Here is a 22,898-nt window from a genome sequence, read left to right on the forward strand (position 1 = left end):
CGTTCATAGTCACCAAATTTTGAATTATTTAGTGAGAGAACATCGTCTACATAGCGGAAAGTAAAGTTAAAGAATACTGCTCACTTCTTTTCTTTCTTTCTAAGAAGTTCCTGTATGAAGTCAGCCTCATATGAATAAAGGAACAAGTCGGCAAAAAGAGGAGCACAGTTTGTTCCTATGGTAATGCCGATTGTTTGTTTAAAAACACGTCCTCCAAACGTAACAAATATGTTGTCAATCAAGAAAGCAAGCATCTTGATAATGTCAGTTTCAGAGAATTTTTCTTTGAATCAGAACGATGTTTTACAAAGTAGGATTTATCCCTCCCTAAGACAAGATACTTGTTTCTACGTTGACCTTTTTTTTTATAACCACGCAGGACCAACTCTTTCAATTTGTCTTTTAGTTTGGAAAGGGGAATACTTGTGTAAAGTGTAGAAAAGTCAAATGTTTAAATACTATTGCAAGATGAAAGAGTCTTAGATTGTGTATACTCTAAAAGATCTTTGGAATTTTTTAGTATTCATATCTGATTCACGCCACCTCTAGAATAGGTAGTTTCACAATTATCCCTCAGCCATCCAAGAGCACATGTGCAGTTAAAGCTGTCCGTCAAATCATTACAAGTGCCATTGTTCTGGCAAGGGTTTGGGTTGCATTTATCATTTAGTATTAACAAGACATAGCTTAGAGAAAATTTACGTGTTTTCTTTAACATACATGCACATATAAATTAAATACATCCAAAGAATAATCGATTGAGTTAATAACTCATAGCGTCTATTAATTTACTAAAAAGAAAATACAGTACTGTAATAGTTTACAGGATAGCCTTCTGGAGAAATCAGTGTGTTAAAAAAACAAAAAAAAAAAACACCGAAAATAACGCATGATTATCAAATAAACAAAGACTTCAACTCTTAAGCCTTTGGTTTGATAAGGCTAAGGATATAATGAACGACCTCCATCATTCGAGACTTGAACATTTATAAGAGACCACCAATGCGTTCTCACTAGAATTAGTCAAACAGACCATTAAAACCATTTTAATAAAAAACCATTCTTAATATACAAGCTATTGATCAATGTGATCAGTTAAAACGTTTTGCTGCTTTAAAGCATATTGCCGAAAGCTAATTCAACAAAGGCAATCAATTTCAACACAAGTTTTTATTTAAACATAGCTGCCCAGTATAAAGAAATAGTATGATTAGCAGACAATTTCAACCATGATTCAAAAATTTGTCGGAACAAACAATATAAACCAAACAATTTAAAGCATCAAAAATGTCTTTTAGGGCAATTTTCTTTTGTCTTAAAATTTAAAAATCTCTCGGACTACTGTTGCATAGTGTATGTTTATGAGAAAAATTAGTAAGGGTTTCGCGGAATCTAGTGTCTCGCCTACTTTTGCTGTTATTTATGTTTTCAGTGTTATAGGGGAATGCACATAATAGATTTACAGTTAATGAAATAAAACGTTTGAAATGTATGAAAAATAGTTATGCTTGTAAAAATGAATACAGTATGGAATCAAATCTATAGATTTATAAAAAAAAGGTGAAACATAAATTGATTGAATGAACAAATGATAAAGAAGATAATTTTTACATTGTTTGATGATTTATCCCTTAATTCAGACGACAACGGAATGTAGGATCGCTATGTCAACAAAAATGGGGAAAAAATTATTAAAACTTTTCCTCTAGATACTATACTGATTGTAAGAAGCTTCTGTCCAAGTTTGGTAAAAATCCAGGATGGTTTATGAATCTAATAAATGTTTTAAAAACTTTAACTGCAGACTGTATGCAACGTTAACTGGAAGAAAAACTAAGTCCATTTATAAGTAATATACGGAAAAACAGGAAATCAATGTTTACAAAATGTCCTTCTAGATACTAGCTTTTGATCATAAACAAGCTTCTGTTTAAGTTTTGTAAAATTCCTGGATAGTGTAAGAAAGTTATTTAAATTTTAAAAACTTTAACCACAGAGTGAATGTAATGTTAACTAGCAGAAAAACTAAGTCCATTTATAAGTAAAATACGGAAAAACAGGATTTTTGTTTTACAAAATTTACTTCTGGATACTATCTTATGATCATAAACAAGCTTCTGTCCAAGTTTGGTACAAATCCAGGATAGTTTAAGAAAGTTATTAAAATTTTAAAAACTTTAATCACAGAGTGAATGTAATGTTAACTGGCAGAAAAACTATGTCCATTTATAAGTAAAATACGGAAAAACTGGAATTTGCTTTTTACAAAATTTACTTCTGGATACTATCTTATGATCATAAACAAGCCTCTGTCCAAGTTTGGTAGAAATCCAGGATAGTTTAAGAAAGTTATTAAAATTTCAAAAACTTTAACCTCAGAGTGAATATTTGTGGACGCCGCCGACGACGACGACGACGCCGACGGAATGTAGTATCGCTATGTCTCGCTTTTTCGACAAAAGTCGAAGGCTCGACAAAAAGACGCTAAAATCTATAACTAAATATGCAGACAACGGACAAGTATAATTCATTATTATAGGGCATACGAAACCTAATTTTGAACGGCCCTTTTTATGGATTTTTAGACAACAATCACTACAAAAGGATTAGATAAATAAACAACATACCCACGTCACAGGCACTGCCACATGGTTCACACAAGGAAGCATCATTTGGCAATGCGTCATTGGTGCCTGAATAAAGATAAAAGATACATAACAATTATTTATGTTGTATTTGAAAAGGGAGTCCGAAACTCGTGTAGCGTTGCATGACAGTTAGATGTTTTATAATAGAAAATAAAAGTACTAAAAAATGACATTACAGTCATGTAATCTGCTATTTTGGTCGCCGTCTCTTCCTTCAAAGATTTTGTCTCAACATTCTCTGTTTTATTTGTTTACCGTTTGAAGTTTTCAGCTTAAACCAGGCTGTTTGTGTTCTATTTTAACACATATGTTAGAATTGTTTTGCATCATGTTATGCAAATCCATGTTATGACTTTCTATACGGTATTGAAATGGCCATTGATGAATGCTGTGACAAATAGTTATTTACATTCTGATCCGTTTGTCCTTGATGGATAAATGTCTCGTTGGCATTGATACCACGTGCACGCTTCTTCATTTTCATACTGCTCATTGATATGAATGTTTAATAATCAATCAACTGATTCTGTTCTTATACATTCTTGGCTTTTTGGGATGCAACAGCTAAACTGCCAGTATCGAATATGATGTGCATTTTTTTTTTGGTGGTCAATTTAGGAAAACGCTTTTAAATATTCGGCTCTAAGCGTTCCTGATGAAGGTTAATTCAGAAAAGCGCCTCGGAAGCATGAAATTTATAAAGTACAGATTTTAAAATCATAACAATTATTACAATATATTAAATGAAAACCGACATATTTAAAAAAAAAAGACGGATCGACGATGATTAAATCTTGTAATCGATTTTTAAAATCCAAAAATACAATTTACACGTTTCATTTTACAAATTTATCTATTTGCTTTTAACAACTTTTGACATTGATAACTTCGGATTGAATTCTATTTCTATATATATTTAAAACATTATTTCAAATTATTAGTAAAAAGTGTAAAGCTGATCTGACCACAACTTCATGATAAATTACCTTAGATCATAACGTTTAGACATACGGAAGGACGTACTGACTAGGAACATAATTTCCCTACTTTTAAAAGCAGGAAAAGAATTCGCAAAACAACCATTAGAAAATATATTACCTTGTCTTCTCAATGTGCGTATTTTCGGGGAGCCTGTGTATTGACAGAAATTGCTACACGTTGGTTCGTTATCATTTGGAGCACTATATTCTGGCGCAAACACTCTTTCGTTCGGATCAACACCAATGGAAACATCTTGAATTGAAAAACGTTAGTACAATAAAACAAGAACACATTCATATAATCGAGCAGTTTTTACTCGTTTTGCACTTTTTCTACATGTCTCCTTCTCTCTTTCTCTTTCTAATTTAGTGTTCCTATTCTACTGTGCATGATGTTTTTTTTTATTGTTTATTGTTATGTTTATACTAATTATGCTCTCTGTTGAATAGTATACAATCGTTTTTATCTAAATTGCTGTGCCATGAACAAATGGTCTTTAATCTGCACCAGTGAAGTACAACCAGATTGTTACAACATCAAATGATGAATTTGTATTGATGGCTTCATTTTAAATATTCCAACGCATTGTGTACATGCAACGTTCTCATGGTAGGTATGTTCACTGATATATGTTGCGTTTTATTGCTACACATAACATCACATGAAAGCACCATGTTGCTGTTGTATACAGATAGAATTTACGGAATCTTTTTTTTATATTATCGTTTTCTATAATAAATTATATTTGTGTACATACTGATTTCTAGAAATTTGCTCATTATAAAATGTATAATTATTTTGTTCTCTTTCCATATCCAGTTCTGTGTAATTGTATTTATCTAATTGATTGACTGACGTTTGCGAAACACCCAGGAACAAAGTCTGTCCTGGATTCTCAGATCTAATACTTTAAATGTGTATGCATGAATAATTTTTAAAGGAATTTACATAAAACGCCGACACACTGAAACAGATGACAACGAATATTCAGAATACTCAAGCACAAACAATAACTCATTGAACATGTTGAAAAGTGAAAAACAGTTTTTAATTTGAGTAAAACAAATATATAATACTAATTATTTATAACATGTTTTCTTGCCAGTATTATGTATGGCCGAATATTATTTTCAAATACAAGTTTTATGAAAAAAAAATTCTTAAAATACATTAAAAAGATCTAATAATTAATGCATAAAATACATGTAATTGATAACTGTCGCATTTGCATATAGGTAATTCTATACGTGTACCATGTATTTTTGCTGTCGATACCACTTGATTCCGGTGGCACCTGTGTGTATGGGTGTCATCAAATAACATTGTCTTGGATTGTGTGCACTTTACATCTAACAAGTTGTCTGCACTCGACTTCATTTTCTTTTGTTTGTCGAATTTGTTTCAATTTTTTCTTTTAATTGATATATATATTTAGAAATGCACATACCTGACAAAAGATAAAAGTAAAATAAATCGGCGGATACTTTTGTTAATTTCATACAAAGGTAAAGCCAGCTGATTCCTCCGTAAAGTTCACTAGTAAAACTTTTGTCACTTCTGAAATATACCATACAAACTAAACATGTAGGAATTGCCTTCATATAGATATATAACAACTGGTCTTTATAGTAATTGCTTACGAGAAGAGTTTCCATTTTAATCAAAAACTTTGCAAAAAGAAATTACGAATGATCTTAATATCTATAAAATGAAGTTTTTATGTATAGTTTTATATTTTAGATAATATGTTTTATTCCTTGTCTTTGGGTCCATTTTTACTCAGTAATACTATCTTCTTCTTTCTTTAAGTCGATTTGTCTCCATTATTTAATTGGGCCTATTTGACTATTTACAAGATGCGTTTAAGTTGATAAATATCTTATAATGTGAAGATGTTTATTTTCGCAGTGTTTAATTTCGCAAAATCCAGGACAAAACATGCTCATTTTCTATTTTCGTGATAACCTTGACATTCAATCTAATTTTGCATGAGTTGAACGATGGCACATTTTCGTGATGCATTTTAATCGTGCAGTAAGAGGAATAAACCAATCGAATAGTAATTATTCACTGTGGGCTGATGCGAGTAATTTGGCAAATATCTAAGCGATGTTTTTTTTTTTATTATTTTGTCAAACGTTCCTTCGTTATAACAATTTGAATTTGGTTACAATGTTCCATGACCTTTGACACAAGTGTTTAAATAAGAATATTCATAAGATAATAGAACAGAGGGGAAGACATTTTACTTCGTTTTTTTCCCACGTCTTTAACATATTAATCCGCTTACGAAACTTACTTTGTGTTGAAACCAACTGCATTTTATTCTCCAAAAATTGATAACTGGATCGTGTCATTGATAACTATTTGAATACGTTTATTTCTAAAGCATTCATTTTTTTTTATTATTATCTTTTTTCAAATTATATTAAAATAGGACTACTTTTCCGGATCCGGAACTATTACAATAAAAGCGCTCAAATCGATAAAAATTTTGGACATACACAACGCATTCTATTTATATACATTTATATAGTCATTGACGTGTATGTTGTCCTTTGGTTGTACATTGTTTGTTTTTGTCGTTGGGTTGCTTCTCATTGACGTATATCCCACAACCCAATTTTTTCATACATTCTTGTAGAAAAAGGTTATTCACTAAAATTAATCCTAAATTATTTGTTACTTGAAAACCACAACATCCTGCGCGTTAGAGATGTTTAAACTATTGATGCAAGTCCAACGGTCTATTTTTGTCCCATAAATGTCTAAACTGATGGAAGTTTGCATCGTTGTAGTTGCGATGTTGAGAGTTGTTGATTGTTCTGATTTGTCTGAAACTTTTGTATAATTATATTCCCACAATGTTCCCTGCAGTTCTTCAGGCAAAGAACAAGCGGCATCTGAAAATACAGAAGGTAGAGATTGGACCATATAAAATTTAAACACTTTGGACAATAGTAGATCACGTGATCGCTGAAAAGGACCAGACTTGATGTCAACTACAATTAAAGGCTGTATGTTGTATTTTTTTGTTATATGCATATATGTAATAGGGAGGCGAAAGATATCAAAGGGAAATTCAAACTCATAAGTCTAATATAAAATTAAAACGCCATGTCAAAGAGAGGCGAGAGATACCAAAGGGACATTCAAACTCATAAGTCGAAAATTAACTAAAATTATAAAGACCAAATACAAACAACAGTATACAAAACACAACAAACATGACATAGAAAACTAAAGACTGAGCAACACGAACTTCCCAACAATCAAGGTGATCACAGGTGTTTCAGAATGGTAAGCAGATCCTGCTCCATACTCAGCACCCGTCATAATGTAAGTGACTGTCTCGTCGATATCTAACTCACTCCTTTTATTTATATTGCCTGAATATGTATCATAATACGGGAAAAGACGGGATGAACTTTAACTTCTATAAGGTTCTCTAGACAATTGAGACTTACAAATTGTCTTATATTTATGTCACGTTTTCTATACCAAATAATTAATAAACATTACGACATCAAGCACGGGTGCAAGAATTTCAACACACTCAATTTATCTAGAACATGCACAGGATGCGGAAAGTAAAAATGAACGAATACTTTATGAGAAACACGAAGACAAACGACGACAATAACCTCTTTTTCCCGAAACTGACTTATAAAAATCTGTATAAACTAAAAATAATATGTTACGCATTAGAAAAAAATGAATTAGGAAAATGGAGAGGGAGAATATACGCCAAATCTAAATCAATCCAATGCAAAATAAAAAAAAAGGAAAATCAAAATAAAGCTTGATGAAAATACATGAAATATACGGGTTTACAATGAACAGGTTTGAATGCTTTTGCCGAGCTGTTTTTCGCCCCGAGGTAAAAAAAAGTAGATAACTCAATCAGTACGCATGATTATACTTTTCTTCGCGTGCTGAAATGATTAGAGAGCGGAACCTTCTAGTGCCAATACCTGTTTACAGGTGTTCTATTGGATAGTGTACTTCATGAATAAAAGTTTAGCTTGTTGTTATGTTAAAGGTAAACCTTCATCTTTTTATAAATAATATAAACACAGTAACAAACTGGCCAAGCTGGTTTTTTAAGTCACTAATTTGGTACCTGTTTCCCGGGTTTGATTGGCTGGAAATAACGACCAATCAATACTACATAGTAAACCTAAGAGATGACTTTGGTTTGAAATATTGTCAAATCCTGACTTTTTCTCGTGCGAAAAACTAGACGTCCTTTTGGCTTTGCTGAATGTACAATGTTTTGGATTTTCAAACTTTTTGGCCAATTTAATATTTTTTCAGCAAAATTGATTTAAAAAAAATAACCACCCCGATACAATGGAAATTACGAATTGTTCCTTTATATACAAAATGCATATAGAAACACATTTTGCTTTACTGCTTTACAGAAAGTTGTCAGCCGCGAGTTTAAGATGAATATTACTATACAGTTTGGAAGAAAATCTGTAGATACGTGTATCCGTACTATTCTCCCTTTTCATATTTTTCCTATTGATTTTATTTCCGTTAATCCTATTTCCTTTGTTATTTTGTTATTTTTGGAATGGAAATGGAACCTTCTTTTTGTTTTATTTGTTTTTCATATTTCTTTTATTTTGTTGTTGGATTTCACTATCGGAATTTCATTTGCATTAATATATTATCTTTTCATATGCATATTCGTATGTTGCCATATGTGTAATCGGAGGTGTGGCTTAAACCATGTGTCTTTTTTGAAATTGATAACATATTTATCTAATAATACTTGATAATTTGATGAATTTGTAAGAATATGCCTTATGTTATTACTTATAAATAAATTTCTGAATCATAATTATTTAGCGATTTCGCGGGTGTGTTCTTGTGATATTGAAAGTTTTACAAACACGATTATGACTGGTGTGATAAACGTAAATTTCTTTCACACATGACTGATGATATTTTCCATTGTTCGGAACGTATAACCCCATTCCGGCCTCTCAGGGTCATGTTGCTCTTAATGTTTGTGGACTGTAAAGTATGTTTAGACATATCAACTAGATTTTCTCACTTTCAAAACTAAATTGCAAATTTGTTTTTAATTAATTCCCATCTGCAATAAACATACAAAATGTCTATTCAAATTGTATTATACCCTTTGTTTACGGTTGCTTTAAATATCATAAATGCATCCACTTTCTCATTTTTGTTTCATTTTTTTATCTGGTTGCCTGTGCTCGGTCAAAGAGCACAACAACCAAAGTAGTAAAAATCACAAAGCCTGTTAAGAACTGAGTTATGCCGCTTTGTCCAAAGATTGTGACTTTTAACAACTTAAAATAATTGTTGATTTATGTATCATTGTCATTTTGCATAGTTTCTTTTGTTATCTATTCTGACATCGGAATCGGACTTTTTTTAAACTGAGTTTTACTGTGCGTATTGCTGTGTGTGTGTTTTTTTTAAATTGGCTAGAGGTATAGGGGGAGGGTTGAGATATCACAAAACATGTTTAACACCGCCGCATTTTTGCGCCTGTCCCAAGCCAGGAGCCTCTGGCCTTTGTTAGTCTTGTATAATTTATAATTTTAGTTCATCTATATGTTTTGGAGTTTAGTATTACGTCCGTTTTCACTGAACTAGTACATATTTCTGTTTAGGGGCCAGGTGAAGCCCGCCTCCGGGTGCAAGATTTTCTCGCTGTGTTGAAGACCCATTGGTGGCCTTCGGCTATTTTTTTTTTGCTCTTTGGTCGGATTGTTGTCTCTTTGACACATTCCCCATTTCCATTCTCCATTTCAATTAAAAATGAAATATCAAGCAGTGTTAACGTCGCGTCAAACCGTCTTAACGTATGTGTACAAATTATAAAACACTCATATTACACGCTACAACAGTTACATGCTTGGTTTTGCGGGCAACATGGGAAAACTATCAAATTCAACATCAAACTCACACATTTTATTCAATTTTTCTATATGAATACTTAAACTGTTGGCCAGTCTTTTATTTTATACCTATAGCAGCGCATATACATGACTAGGATGAAATTTGAAAAACGGCAGGTCAGGAGTTTTGAGTAAAAAAAAAAAAGGCAGGATGAGCAACTTGGCAAAATGGCAGGATGACAATTTATGTAAAAAATGTCAGGATAAACTAATGAAACAAAAAAGGCAGGACCAAATACATGTTTGATACATGTGATGTCCTCAGATATTTGTTTTGCTTTATAAGGTATAAAACCATACAATAAATGGTCGTCTTTTTGTGGTAATGCTCTTAACTGAAGTACTAGTATACATTGCAATATATACTCTGCAAACATTTCCTCAAATCAATATATATTAATAAAATGTTACACTTATTTAAGTTTAGAACGTTCCTTGACATTCTAAAGATATTCTATAAACAAACCAGATATGTCTAACTTAACCATAAATAGTAATAACATATAAAGGGTATCAATTGTATTGCACCAGATGCGCATTTCAAAAATAACTGTCTCTTCAGTGATGCTTGGGACCAAACTATTCTTTAGCCCAAAATCAAGTACAAACATTGAAGAGGGACTGATAAAACCAAAAACGAACCAAAGTAAAGCCAAACACAGACAAGAATTACAGCTCAAATATCTTATTTTAGATGCTGATTTACAAAAAAGTCTTAATTTAACGAGACAAATGAATAAAGTGTGGTCTTATATAGAATATCAATGTCTTATATCACAAAAAAAATTTCTAATATAAGAGAACTTACTACACACAGGAGGGTTTCCATCCCAGGTTTTATCCTCCTTACACGTCCGTACCAAATTACCAGAAGATATTTCATAGCCAGTGTTGCACTTGTATGTTATTGTGTCAAGATAATTTGAACCAGTCTGTACCAATATTGTGGCAGAGACAACTGCAGAAGGATTCGGACATGTCACTGGCACTACAATGATTATTGTACTTATTTAATATCAAATAAATACATTTATTCTAACTATTAAGATCGATTTGATAAAAAGCATTCTTCACCAAGTTCCAAGAATATTTTCATCTTTTCTTTGCTTGGTTGAAAAGTTTGCTCTCAATTTCGATAAACTCCCAGTAATAGCTAGTTCAAGAATTTATGTCATGCGAACATTGAAACAACATGAATTTAACTTACTTAACTAACAAATTAGAACGAAATTGATAAAAATTTTGTCTAACGTTTGCTTCTGGTGAAGAAGAAGTTTGAAAGTATAATTTGGCTTTAATTTTGGATTACTTTACGTCAACAACATCTTTACACTTCAGTAGTAATAGTTTTTAAAGGATTTATTTTCATGGTAAACTTGTATCTACTCTTATATACACAATGCTAAACATTATTAACGACAGTATATCCGAATATTCTGCCTTTCTACGGGTAAAAAAATGATCACATATGTTTTGCTGCGTACTTACCCCCCCCCCCTCACCCCCCCCCCCCCCCCCCCAAACCCCAAAAAAAAAAAAATAAAAAAAAATAAAACTCATCAAAGGTCCATTTGTACCACATATAATTACACAAAAGCTCATAAATCATTGAATGTCTCTTCTAGAAAATTCCCATTCCCTGCAGACTACAATTTACGTTTCTAATGTCATATTACAAAATAAACAATCATTTACTGCTTATTGTACAATGTTGCTGATATTACAGGTTTTTACCAGCACATTTGGCCCAGGCGAGTACATGAGAAAGATAAATCTTCTTATATATAGGTAAATGTGTTGTAATCGTCAAAAAGATTCACATAATCGATTAGAAACCTTTGTGTGTTTAACTGTATACATTTGACTAAGGAATCGACACCGACACCAGTCTTGTGTTTAAATGACTGTAAGAATAATTCTTGCAACATCAATGCGACGACCTTTGTATTTGCTCTAAAAACTTTTAAAACCACACAGACAAATGTACTATGTTCATTGGATTTATATGACACTCACAACAGATAATTGGAGATCCTTCCCAATTACCATCAGATTTACAAGTAAGCACTGCATCTCCAGAATTTTTGTTATATCCTACAGAACAAGACAACGTTATGGTATCATCTAGTTCGTTCCCGCTTGTTACATTCGTTGTATGAGGCACTGTGTCCGGGTAGTCACATGTCACCGCTAAAATAGAAGAAAGGCGAAAGATACCAGAGGGACATTGAAACTGGCATAAAAAACTAAAGACTGAGCAACACGAACCATACCAAAAACTGGGGTGATCTCAGGTGCAGATCTCAGATCTCCGGAAGGGTAAGCATATCCTTCTCCACATGTGGCACCCGTCGTGTTGCTCATGTTAGTACAAACTCGGTAATAAGTCTAATTCGATAGGTCACATTCGGGAAAAGGGGACGGGATTGTAGTTACAATATTAGGAACATAGCCGCTATCATCTGTGAAACGGGTATTCAATAACAGCCAACCCACTCTTTATGGCGTCCGTAAGACTTACGAAGGGATGATTTCAACTTCACCCAATGGAACTCTCGGTTTAATAGCTTCCTTGTAAGCAGCAACCATCTATCAAGGAAATCATGATAGGAAATACAAGCCCTGGAATATCGTATCAACTGGGAGATATATACTCCGTATGTAGACGCTGCTGGAATGTAGCTACATAGAAATGGAAAGTTCACAATTGGGAAGCTGAAATCATATTTTTTGTCGTAAAGTTTTATTTTCAACCGGCCCTCCTCATTGTTAATTTCTAGATGTAAGTCAAGATATGAGGCAGACTTAACTGTATCTGTTGTATCCTGTATATTAAATTCGATGGGATAAATGCGTTCACCATAGTCACCAAATTTTGAATTATTTAGTGAGAGAGCATCGTCTACATAGCGGAAAGTAAAGTTAAAGGATACTGCTCACTTCTTTTCTTTCTTTCTAAGAAGTTCCTGTATGAAGTCAGCCTCATATGAATAAAGGAACAAGTCGGCAAAAAGAGGGGCACAGTTTGTTTTTATGGTAATGCCGATTGTTTGTTTAAAAACACGTCCTCCAAACGTAACAAATATGTTGTCAATCAAGAAAGCAAGCATCTTGATAATGTCAGTTTCAGAGAATTTTTTCTTTGAATCAGAACGATGTTTTACAAAGTAGGATTTATCCCTTCCTAAGACAAGATACTTGTTTCTACGTTGACATTGTTTTTTATAACCACGCAGGACCAACTCTTTCAATTTGTCTTTTAGTTTGGAAAGGGGAATACTTGTGTAAAGTGTAGAAAAGTCAAATGTTTAAATACTATTGCAAGATGAAAGAGTCTTAGATTGTATATACTCTACAAGATCTTTGGAATTTTTTAGTATCCATATCTGATTCACGACACCTCTCGAATAGGTAGTTTCACAATTATCCCTCAGCCATCCAAGAGCACATGTGCAGTTAAAGCTGTCCTTCAAATCATTACAAGTGCCATTATTCTGGCAAGGGTTTGGGTTGCATTTATCATTTAGTATTAACAAGACATAGCTTAGAAAAAATTTACGTGTTTTCTTTAACATACATGCACATATAAATTAAATACATACAAAGAATAATCGATTGATTTAATAACTCATAGCGTCTATTAATTTACTAAAAAGAAAATACAGTACTGTAATAGTTTACAGGATAGCCTTCTGGAGAAACAAGTGTGTTAAAAAAAAAAACAAAAAAAAAACACCGAAAATAACGCATGATTATCGAATAAGCAAAGACTTCAACTCTTAAGCCTTTGTTTTGATAAGGCTAAGGATATAATGAACGACCTCCATCATTCGAGACTTGAACATTTATAAGAGACCACCAATGCGTTCTCACTAGAATTAGTCAAACAGACCATTACAACCATTTTAATAAAAAACCATTCTTAATATACAAGCTATTGATCAATGTGATCAGTTAAAACGTTTTGCTGCTTTAAAGCATATTGCCGAAATCTAATTCAACAAAAGCAATCAATTTCAACACAAGTTTTTATTTAAACATAGCTGCCCAGTATATAGAAATAGTATGATTAGCAGACAATTTCAACCATGATTCAAAAATTTGTCGGAACAAAAAATATAAACAAAACAATTTAAAGCATCAAAAATATCTTTTAGGGCAATTTTCTTTTGTCTTAAAATTTAAAAATCTCTCGGACTACTGTTGCATAGTGTATGTATATGAGAAAAATTCGTAAGGGTTCCGCGGAATCTAGTGTCTCGCCTACTTTTGCTGTTATCTATGTTTTCAGTGTGATAGGGGAATGCACATAATAGATTTACAGTTAATGAAATAAAACGTTTGAAATGTATGAAAAAATTTATGCTTGTAAAAATGAATACAGTATGGAATCAAATCTATAGATTTATAAAAAAAAGTTGAAACATAAATTGATTGAATGAACAAATGATAAAGAAGATAATTTTTACATTGTTTGATGATTTATCCCTTAATTCAGACGACAACGGAATGTAGGATCGCTATGTCAACAAAAATGGGGAAAAAATTATTAAACCTTTTCCTCTAGATACTATACTGATTGCAAGAAGCTTCTGTCCAAGTTTGGTAAAAATCCAGGATGGTTTATGAATCTAATAAATGTTTTAAAAACTTTAACTGCAAACTGAATGTAACGTTAACTGGAAGAAAAACTAAGTCCATTTATAAGTACTATACAGAAAAACAGGAAATCATTTTTTACAAAATTTCCTTCTAGATATTAGGTTTTGATCATAAATAAGCTTCTGTTTAAGTTTTGTAAAATTCCTGGATAGTTTAAGAAAGTTATTTAAATTTTAAAAACTTTAACCACACAGTGAATGTAATGTTAACTGGCAGAAAAACTAAGTCCATTTATAAGTAAAATACGGAAAAACAGGATTTTTGTTTTACAAAATTTACTTCTGGATACTATCTTATGATCATAAACAAGCTTCTGTCCAAGTTTGGTACAAATCCAGGATAGTTTAAGAAAGTTATTAAAATTTTAAAAACTTTAATCACAGAGTGAATGTATTGTTAACTGGCAGAAAAACTATGTCCATTTATAAGTAAAATACGGAAAAACTGGAATTTGCTTTTTACAAAATTTACTTCTGGATACTATCTTATGATCATAAACAAGCCTCTGTCCAAGTTTGGTAGAAATCCAGGATAGTTTAAGAAAGTTATTAAAATTTCAAAAACTTTAACCACAGAGTGAATATTTGTGGACGCCGCCGACGACGACGACGACGCCGACGGAATGTAGGATCGCTATGTCTCGCTTTTTCGACAAAAGTCGAAGGCTCGACAAAAAGATGCTAAAATCTAGAATTAAATATGCAGACAACGGACAAGTATAATTCATTATTATAGGGCATACGAAACCTAATTTTGAACGGCTCTTTTTATGGATCTTTAGACAACAATCACTACAAAAGGATTAAATAAATAAACAACATACCCACGTCACAGGCACTGCCACATGGTTCACACAAGGAAGCATCATTTGGCAATGCGTCATTGGTACCTGAATAAAGATAAAAGATACATAACAATTATTTGAGTTGTATTTGAAAAGGGAGTCCGAAACTCGTGTAGCGTTGCATGACAGTTAGATGTTTTATAATAGAAAATAAAAGTACTAAAAAATGACATTAAAGTCATGTAATCTGTTATTTTGGTCGTCGTCTCTTCCTTCAAAGATTTTGTCTCAACATTCTCTGTTTGATTTGTTTACCGTTTGAGGTTTTCAGCTTAAACCAGGCTGTTTGTGTTCTATTTTAACACATATGTTAGAATTGTTTTGCATCATGTTATGCAAATCCATGTTATGACTTTCTATACGGTATTGAATTTGGCCATTGATGAATGCTGTGACAAATAGTTATTAACATCCTGATCCGTTTGTCCTTGATGGATAAATGTCTCGTTGGCATTGATACCACGTGCACGCTTCTTCATTTTCATACTGCTCATTGATATGAATGTTTAATAATCAATGAACTGATTCTGTTCTTATACATTCTTGGCTTTTTGGGATGCAACAGGTAAACTGCCAGTATCGAATATGATGTGCATTTTTTTTTTGGTGGTCAATTTAGGAAAACGCTTTTAAATATTCGGCTCTAAGCGTTCCTGATGAAAGTTAATTCAGAAAAGCGCCTCGGAAGCATGAAATTTATAAAGTACAGATTTTAAAATCATAACAATTATTACAATATATTAAATGAAAACCGACATATTTAAAAAAAAAGACGGATCGACGATGATTAAATCTTGTAATCGATTTTTAAAATCCAAAAATACAATTTACACGTTTCATTTTACAAATTTATCTATTTGCTTTTAACAACTTTTGACATTGATAACTTCGGATTGAATTCTATTTCTATATATATTTAAAACATTATTTCAAATTATTAGTAAAAAGTGTAAAGTTGATCTGACCACAACTTCATGATAAATTACCTTAGATCATACCGTTTAGACATACGGAAGGACGTACTGACTAGGAACATAATTTCCCTACTTTCAAAAGCAGGAAAAGAATTCGCAAAACAACCATTAGAAAATATATTACCTTGTCTTCTCAATGTGCGTATTTTCGGGGAGCCTGTGTATTGACAGAAGGTGCTACACGTTGGTTCGTTATCATTTGGAGTACCATATTCTGGCGCAAACACTCTTTCGTTCGGATCAACACCAATGAAAACATCTTGAATTGAAAAACGTTAGTACAATAAAACAAGAACACATTCATATAATCGAGCAGTTTTTAGAGCTCAGGAAAGGAGACATTTTACTCGTTTTGCACTTTTTCTACATGTCTCCTTTTCTCTTTCTCTTTCTAAGTTAGTGTTCCTATTCTACTGTGCATGATGTTTTTTTTTATTGTTTATTGTTATGTTTATACTGATTATGCTCTCTGTTGAATAGTATACAATCGTTTTTATTTAAATTGCTGTGCCATGAACAAATGGTCTTTAATCTGCACCAGTGAAGTACAATCAGATTGTTACAACAGCAAATGATGAATTTGTATTGAAGGCTTCATTTTGAATATTCCTACGCATTGTGTACATGTAACGTTCTCATGGTAGGTATGTTCACTGATATATGTTGCGTTTTATTGCTACACATAACATCACCTGAAAGCACCATGTGGCTGTTGTATACAGATAGAATTTACGGAATCTTTTTTTTTATATTATCGTTTTCTATAATAAATTATATTTGTGTACATACTGATTTCTAGAAATTTGCTCATTATAAAATGTATAATTATTTTGTTCTCTTTCCATATCCAGTTCTGTGTAATTGTATTTATCTAATTGATTGACTGACGTTTGCGAAACACCCAGGAACAAAGTCTGTCCTGGATTCTCAGATCTAATACTTTAAATGTGTATGCATGAATAATTTTTAAAGGAATTTACATAAAACGCCGACACACTGAAATAGATGACAACGAATATTCAGAATACTTAAGCACAAACAATAACTCATTGAACATGTTGAAAAGTGAAAAACAGTTTTTAATTTGAGTAAAACAAATATATAATACTAATTATTTATAACATGTTTTCTTGCCAGTATTATGTATGGCCGAATATTATTTTCAAATACAAGTTTTATGAAAAAAAATATTCTTAAAATACATTAAAAAGATCTAATAATTAATGCATACAATACATGTAATTGATAACTGTCGCATTTGCATATAGGTAATTCTATACGTGTACCATGTATTTTTGCTGTCGATACCACTTGATTCCGGTGGCACCTGTGTGTATGGGTGTCATCAAATAACATTGTCTTGGATTGTGTGCACTTTACATATAACAAGTTGTCTGCACTCGACTTTATTTCCTTTTGTTTGTCGAATTTGTTTCAATGTTTTCTTTTAATTGATATATATATTTAGAAATGCACATACCTGACAAAAGATAAAAGTAAAATAAATCAGCGGATACTTTTGTTAATTTCATACAAAGGTAAAGCCATCTGATTGCTCCGAAAATTTCACTAATAAAACTTTTGTCACTTCTGAAATATACCATACAAACTAAACATGTAGGAATTGCCTTCATATAGATATGTAACAACTGGTCTTTATAGTAATTGCTTACGAGAAGAGTTTCCATTTTAATCAAAAACTTTGCAAAAAGAAATTACGAATGATCTTAATATCTATAAAATGAAGTTTTTATGTATAGTTTTATATTTTAGATAATATGTTTTATTCCTTGTCTTTGGGTCCATTTTTACTCAGTAATACTATCTTCTTCTTTCTTTAAGTCGATTTGTCTCCATTATTTAATTGGGCCTATTTGACTATTTACAAGATGCGTTTAAGTTGATAAATATCTTATAATGTGAAGATGTTTATTTTCGCAGTGCTTAATTTCGCAAAATCCAGGACAAAACATGCTCATTTTCTATTTTCGTGATAACCTTGACATTCAATCTAATTTTGCATGAGTTGAACGATGGCACATTTTCGTGATGATGCATTTTAATCGTGCAGTAAGTGGAATAAACCAATCGAATAGTAATTATTCACTGTGGGCTGATGCGAGTAATTTGGCAAATATCTAAGCGATGTTTTTTTTTATTATTTTGTCAAACGTTCCTTCGTTATAACAATTTAAATTAGCTTACAATGTTCCATGACCTTTGACACAAGTGTTTAAATAAGAATATTCATAAGATAATAGAACAGAGGGGAAGACATTTTACTTCGTTTTTTTCCCACGTCTTTAACATATTAATCCGCTTACGAAACTTACTTTGTGTTGAAACCAACTGCATTTTATTCTCCAAAAATTGATAACTGGATCGTGTCATTGATAACTATTTGAATACGTTTATTTCTAAAGCATTCATTTTTTTTTATTATTATCTTTTTTCAAATTATATTAAAATAGTACTACTTTTCCGGATCCGGAACTATTACAATAAAAGCGCTCAAATCGATAAAAATTTTGGACATACACAACGCATTCTATTTATATACATTTATATAGTCATTGACGTGTATGTTGTCATTTGGTTGTACATTGTTTGTTTTTGTCGTTGGGTTGCTGTCTCATTGACGTATATACCACAACCCAATTTTTTTATACATTCTTGTAGAAAAAGGTTATTCACTAAAATTAATCCTAAATTATTTGTTACTTGAAAACCACAACATCATGCGCGTTAGAGATGTTTAAACTATTGATGCAAGTCCAACGGTCTATTTTTGTCCCATAAATGTCTAAACTGATGGAAGTTTGCATCGTTGTAGTTGCGATGTTGAGAGTTGTTGATTGTTCTGATTTGTCTGAAACTTTTGTGTAATTATATTCCCACAATGTTCCCTGCAGTTCTTCAGGCAAAGAACAAGCGGCATCTGAAAATACAGAATGTAGAGATTGGACCATATAAAATTTAAACACTTTGGACAATAGTAGATCACGTGATCGCTGAAAGGGACCAGACTTGATGTCAACTACAATTAAAGGCTGTATGTTGTTTTTTTTTGTTATATGCATATATGTAATAGGGAGGCGAAAGATATTAAAGGGAAATTCAAACTCATAAGTCTAATATAAAATTAAAACGCCATGTCAAAGAGAGGCGAGAGATACCAAAGGGACATTCAAACTCATAAGTCGAAAATTAACTAAAACTATAAAGACCAAATACAAACAACAGTATACAAAACACAACAAACATGACATAGAAAACTAAAGACTGAGCAACACGAACCTCCCAGCAATCAATGTGATCACAGGTGTTTCAGAATGGTAAGCAGATCCTGCTCCATACTCAGCACCCGTCACAATGTAAGTTACTGTCTCGTCGATATCTAACTCACTCCTTTTATTTATATTGCCTGTATATGTATCATAATACGGGAAAAGAAGGGATGAACTTTAACTTCTATAAGGTTCTCTAGACAATTGAGACTTACAAATTGTCTTATATTTATGTCACGTTTTCTATACCAAATAATTAATAAACATTACGACATCAAGCACGGGTATAAAAAAAAAGTAGATAAATCAATCAGTACGCATGATTATACTTTTCTTCGCGTGCTGAAATGATTAGAGAGCGGAACCTTCTAGTGCCAATACCTGATTACAGGTGTTCTATTGGATAGTGTACTTCATGAATAAAAGTTTAGCTTGTTGCTATGTTAAAGGTAAACCTTCATCTTTTTATAAATAATATAAACACAGTAACAAACTGGCCTAGCTGGTTTTTAAGTCACTAATTTGGTACCTGTTTCCCGGGTTTGATTGGCTAGAAATAACGACCAATCAATACTACATAGTAAACCTAAGAGATGACTTTGGTTTGAAATATTGTCAAATCTTGACTTTTTCTCGTGCGAAAAACTAGACGTCCTTTTGGCTTTGCTGAATGTAAAATGTTTTGGATTTTCAAACTTTTTGGCCAATTTAATATTCTTTCAGCAAAATTGATTTTAAAAAAATAACCAACCCGATACAATGGAAATATACGAATTGTTCCTTTATATACAAAATGCATATAGAAACACATTTTGCTCTACTGCTTTACAGAAAGTTGTCAGCCATGAGTTTAAGATGAATATTACTATACAGTTTGGAAGAAAATCTGTAGATACGTGTATCCGTACTATTCTCCCTTTTCATATTTTTCCTATTGATTTTATTTCCGTTAATCCTATTTCGTGTGTTATTTTGTTATTTTGGGAATGGAAATGGAACCTTATTTTTTGTTTATTTGTTTTTCATATTTCTTTTATTTTGTTGTTGGATTTCACTATCGGAATTTTATTTGCATTAATATATTTTCTTTTCTTATGCATATTCGTATGTTGCCATATATGTAATCGGAGGTGTGGCTTAAACCATGTGTCTTTTTTGAAATTGATAACATATTTATCTAATAATACTTGATAATTTGATGAATTTGTAAGAATATGCCTTATGTTATTACTTATAAATAAATTTCTGAATCATAATTATTTAGCGATTTCGCGGGTGTGTTTTAGTGATATTGAAAGTTTTACAAACACGATTATGACTGGTGTGATAAACGTAAATTTCTTTCACAGATGACTGATGATATTTTCCATTGTTCGGAACGTATAACCTCATTCCGGCGTCTCAGGGTCATTTTGCTCTTAATGTTTGTGGACTGTAAAATATGTTTAGACATATCAACTAGATTTTCTCACTTTCAAAACTAAATTGCAAATGTGTTTTGATTAATTCCCATCTGCAATAAACATACAAAATGACTATTCAAATTGTATTATACCCTTTGTTTACGGTTGCTTTAAATATAATAAATGCATCCACTTTCTCATTTTTGTTTCATTTTTTTATCTGGTTACCTGTGCTCGGTCAAAGAGCACAACAACCAAAGTAGTAAAAATCACAAAGCCTGTTAAGAACTGAGTTATGCCGCTTTGTCCAAAGATTGTGACTTTTAACAACTTAAAATAATTGTTGATTTATGTATCATTGTCATTTTGCTTAGTTTCTTTTGTTATCTATTCTGACATCGGAATCGGACTTTTTTTAAACTGAGTTTTACTGTGCGTATTGCTGTGTGTTTTTTTTTTACATTGGCTAGAGGTATAGTGGGGAGGGTTGAGATATCACAAAACATGTTTAACACCGCCGCATTTTTGCGCCTGTCCCAATTTTTAATTTGAGTTCATCTATATGTTTTGGGGTTTAGTATTACATCCGTTTTCACTGAACTAGTACATATTTCTGTGTAGGGGCCAGCTTAAGCCCGCCTCCGGGTGCAAGATTTTCTCGCTGTGTTGAAGACCCATTGGTGGCCTTCGGCTGTTTTTTTTTTTGCTCTTTGGTCGGGTTGTTGTCTCTTTGACACATTCCCCATTTCCATTCTCCATTTTAATAGAAAAATGAAATATCAAGCAGTGTTAACGTCGCGTCAAACCGTCTTAACGTATGTGTACAAATTATAAAACACTCATATTACACGCTACAACAGTTAAATGGTTGGTTTTGCGGGCAACATGGGAAAACTCTCAAATTCAACATCAAACTCACACATTTTATTCAATTTGTCTATATGAATACTTAAACTGTTGGCCAGTCTTTTATTTTATACCTATAGCAGCGCATATACATGACTTTTTGTGTGCTTCTTCCACATATGATCAGATGAACAAAATTTAATTATCTGATGGAGGGGGAGTACAATTTTATAAATTAATATCCTGATCTAGCAAGAACTGAAAGAAAAATAAAAATGCTTAAGGGAGCTACCAGTTGATTTTTATGGGGGGGGGGGGGGGGGGGGGGGAATTGAAAATAATATAAATTTGAAAAAAGGCAGAACAGGAGTTTTGAGTAAAAAAAAAGGCAGGATGAGCAACTTGGCAAAATGGCAGGATGACAATTTATGTAAAAAATGTCAGGATAAACTAATAAAAAATAGGCAGGACCAAATAGAGTGAAAAATAAAAAGGCATGACAGAGATTACAACTAAAAAAAATAAAAATGCAGGACAAAATTTTTCATCTTAGCCCCCATAAAAATCAAATGGTAGCTCCCTAAGATAGGATGAAAATGAATATTCGACCACATAAAATGCAGAAAATATATTTTTATAAAATCATGAAAACGGTAAAGAACTTTATGTGCGAAAGGAATACGATGACATTAAATTTCTTTTTCGAAATACTAAGGATTTTCTTCCCCAGGAATAGATTACTTAGCTATAATTGGCAAAACCTTTCGGAATTTTGGGTCCTCAATGGTCTTCAACTTCGAACTTTATTCAGGCCTTGGTAACTTTTTGGATTCGAGCGTCACTGGTTAGTCTTTTGTTGACGAAACGCGTGTCAAGCGTATACAATTGTTCTACTGGTATCTATGATGAGTTTATAGCAATTTCCGGTGAAAATGAATTTTTATTTTGAGAAAAATGACTATAGTTCTGCCCCCCTTCCCCCCTTAAATTTGATCAAATTAATGTGAAAGTCGAAAGTTTGATTGCAATCAGTGTTAACTATACAAGATGAAATTCGAAAATCTTATGTAATATTACCTGACGTTGATGAATACATTAAACATATAATCACTGAAAGAAGGGCGGTGTAAAAATTCTCATTTAGTGTCTCCATTTTCACTTTACACATTTATAAAGAATAATTTCTCACTATTTTTCAAATATCATTGCATTGTCCTGAATTATTCTCCAAACAGTATATCACAAATTGGAAACAGCGCACAACACAAACACTTATTTTTATCTATAAAATTACATGACACACGTTTTTAA

At 32.2% G+C, this 22,898-nt stretch overlaps 1 protein-coding gene across 4 annotated transcripts in view; it reads right to left on the reverse strand.

The window, feature by feature from the left end:
* LOC127716162 (sushi, von Willebrand factor type A, EGF and pentraxin domain-containing protein 1-like) overlaps positions 1-22,898 on the reverse strand; it is a 112,299-nt gene that overhangs the window by 14,111 nt on the left and 75,290 nt on the right. For all 4 annotated transcript variants that reach the window (XM_052222277.1, XM_052222278.1, XM_052222279.1 and 1 more), the window contains 10 exons: positions 18,773-18,989; positions 17,532-17,641; positions 16,176-16,310; positions 15,057-15,122; positions 11,588-11,761; positions 10,380-10,559; positions 6,316-6,532; positions 5,077-5,186; positions 3,747-3,881; positions 2,628-2,693 (listed from right to left, as the gene is read on the reverse strand). In XM_052222277.1, coding sequence (XP_052078237.1) covers positions 2,628-2,693; positions 3,747-3,881; positions 5,077-5,186; positions 6,316-6,532; positions 10,380-10,559; positions 11,588-11,761; positions 15,057-15,122; positions 16,176-16,310; positions 17,532-17,641; positions 18,773-18,989 — 1,410 coding nt within the window. The remainder of the gene's footprint in view (positions 1-2,627; positions 2,694-3,746; positions 3,882-5,076; positions 5,187-6,315; positions 6,533-10,379; positions 10,560-11,587; positions 11,762-15,056; positions 15,123-16,175; positions 16,311-17,531; positions 17,642-18,772; positions 18,990-22,898) is intronic.

The sequence above is a fragment of the Mytilus californianus genome, unplaced genomic scaffold, assembly GCF_021869535.1.
Source record: "Mytilus californianus isolate M0D057914Y unplaced genomic scaffold, xbMytCali1.0.p SCAF_9, whole genome shotgun sequence".
In the NCBI taxonomy this organism is placed as follows: Eukaryota; Metazoa; Mollusca; class Bivalvia; order Mytilida; family Mytilidae; genus Mytilus; species Mytilus californianus.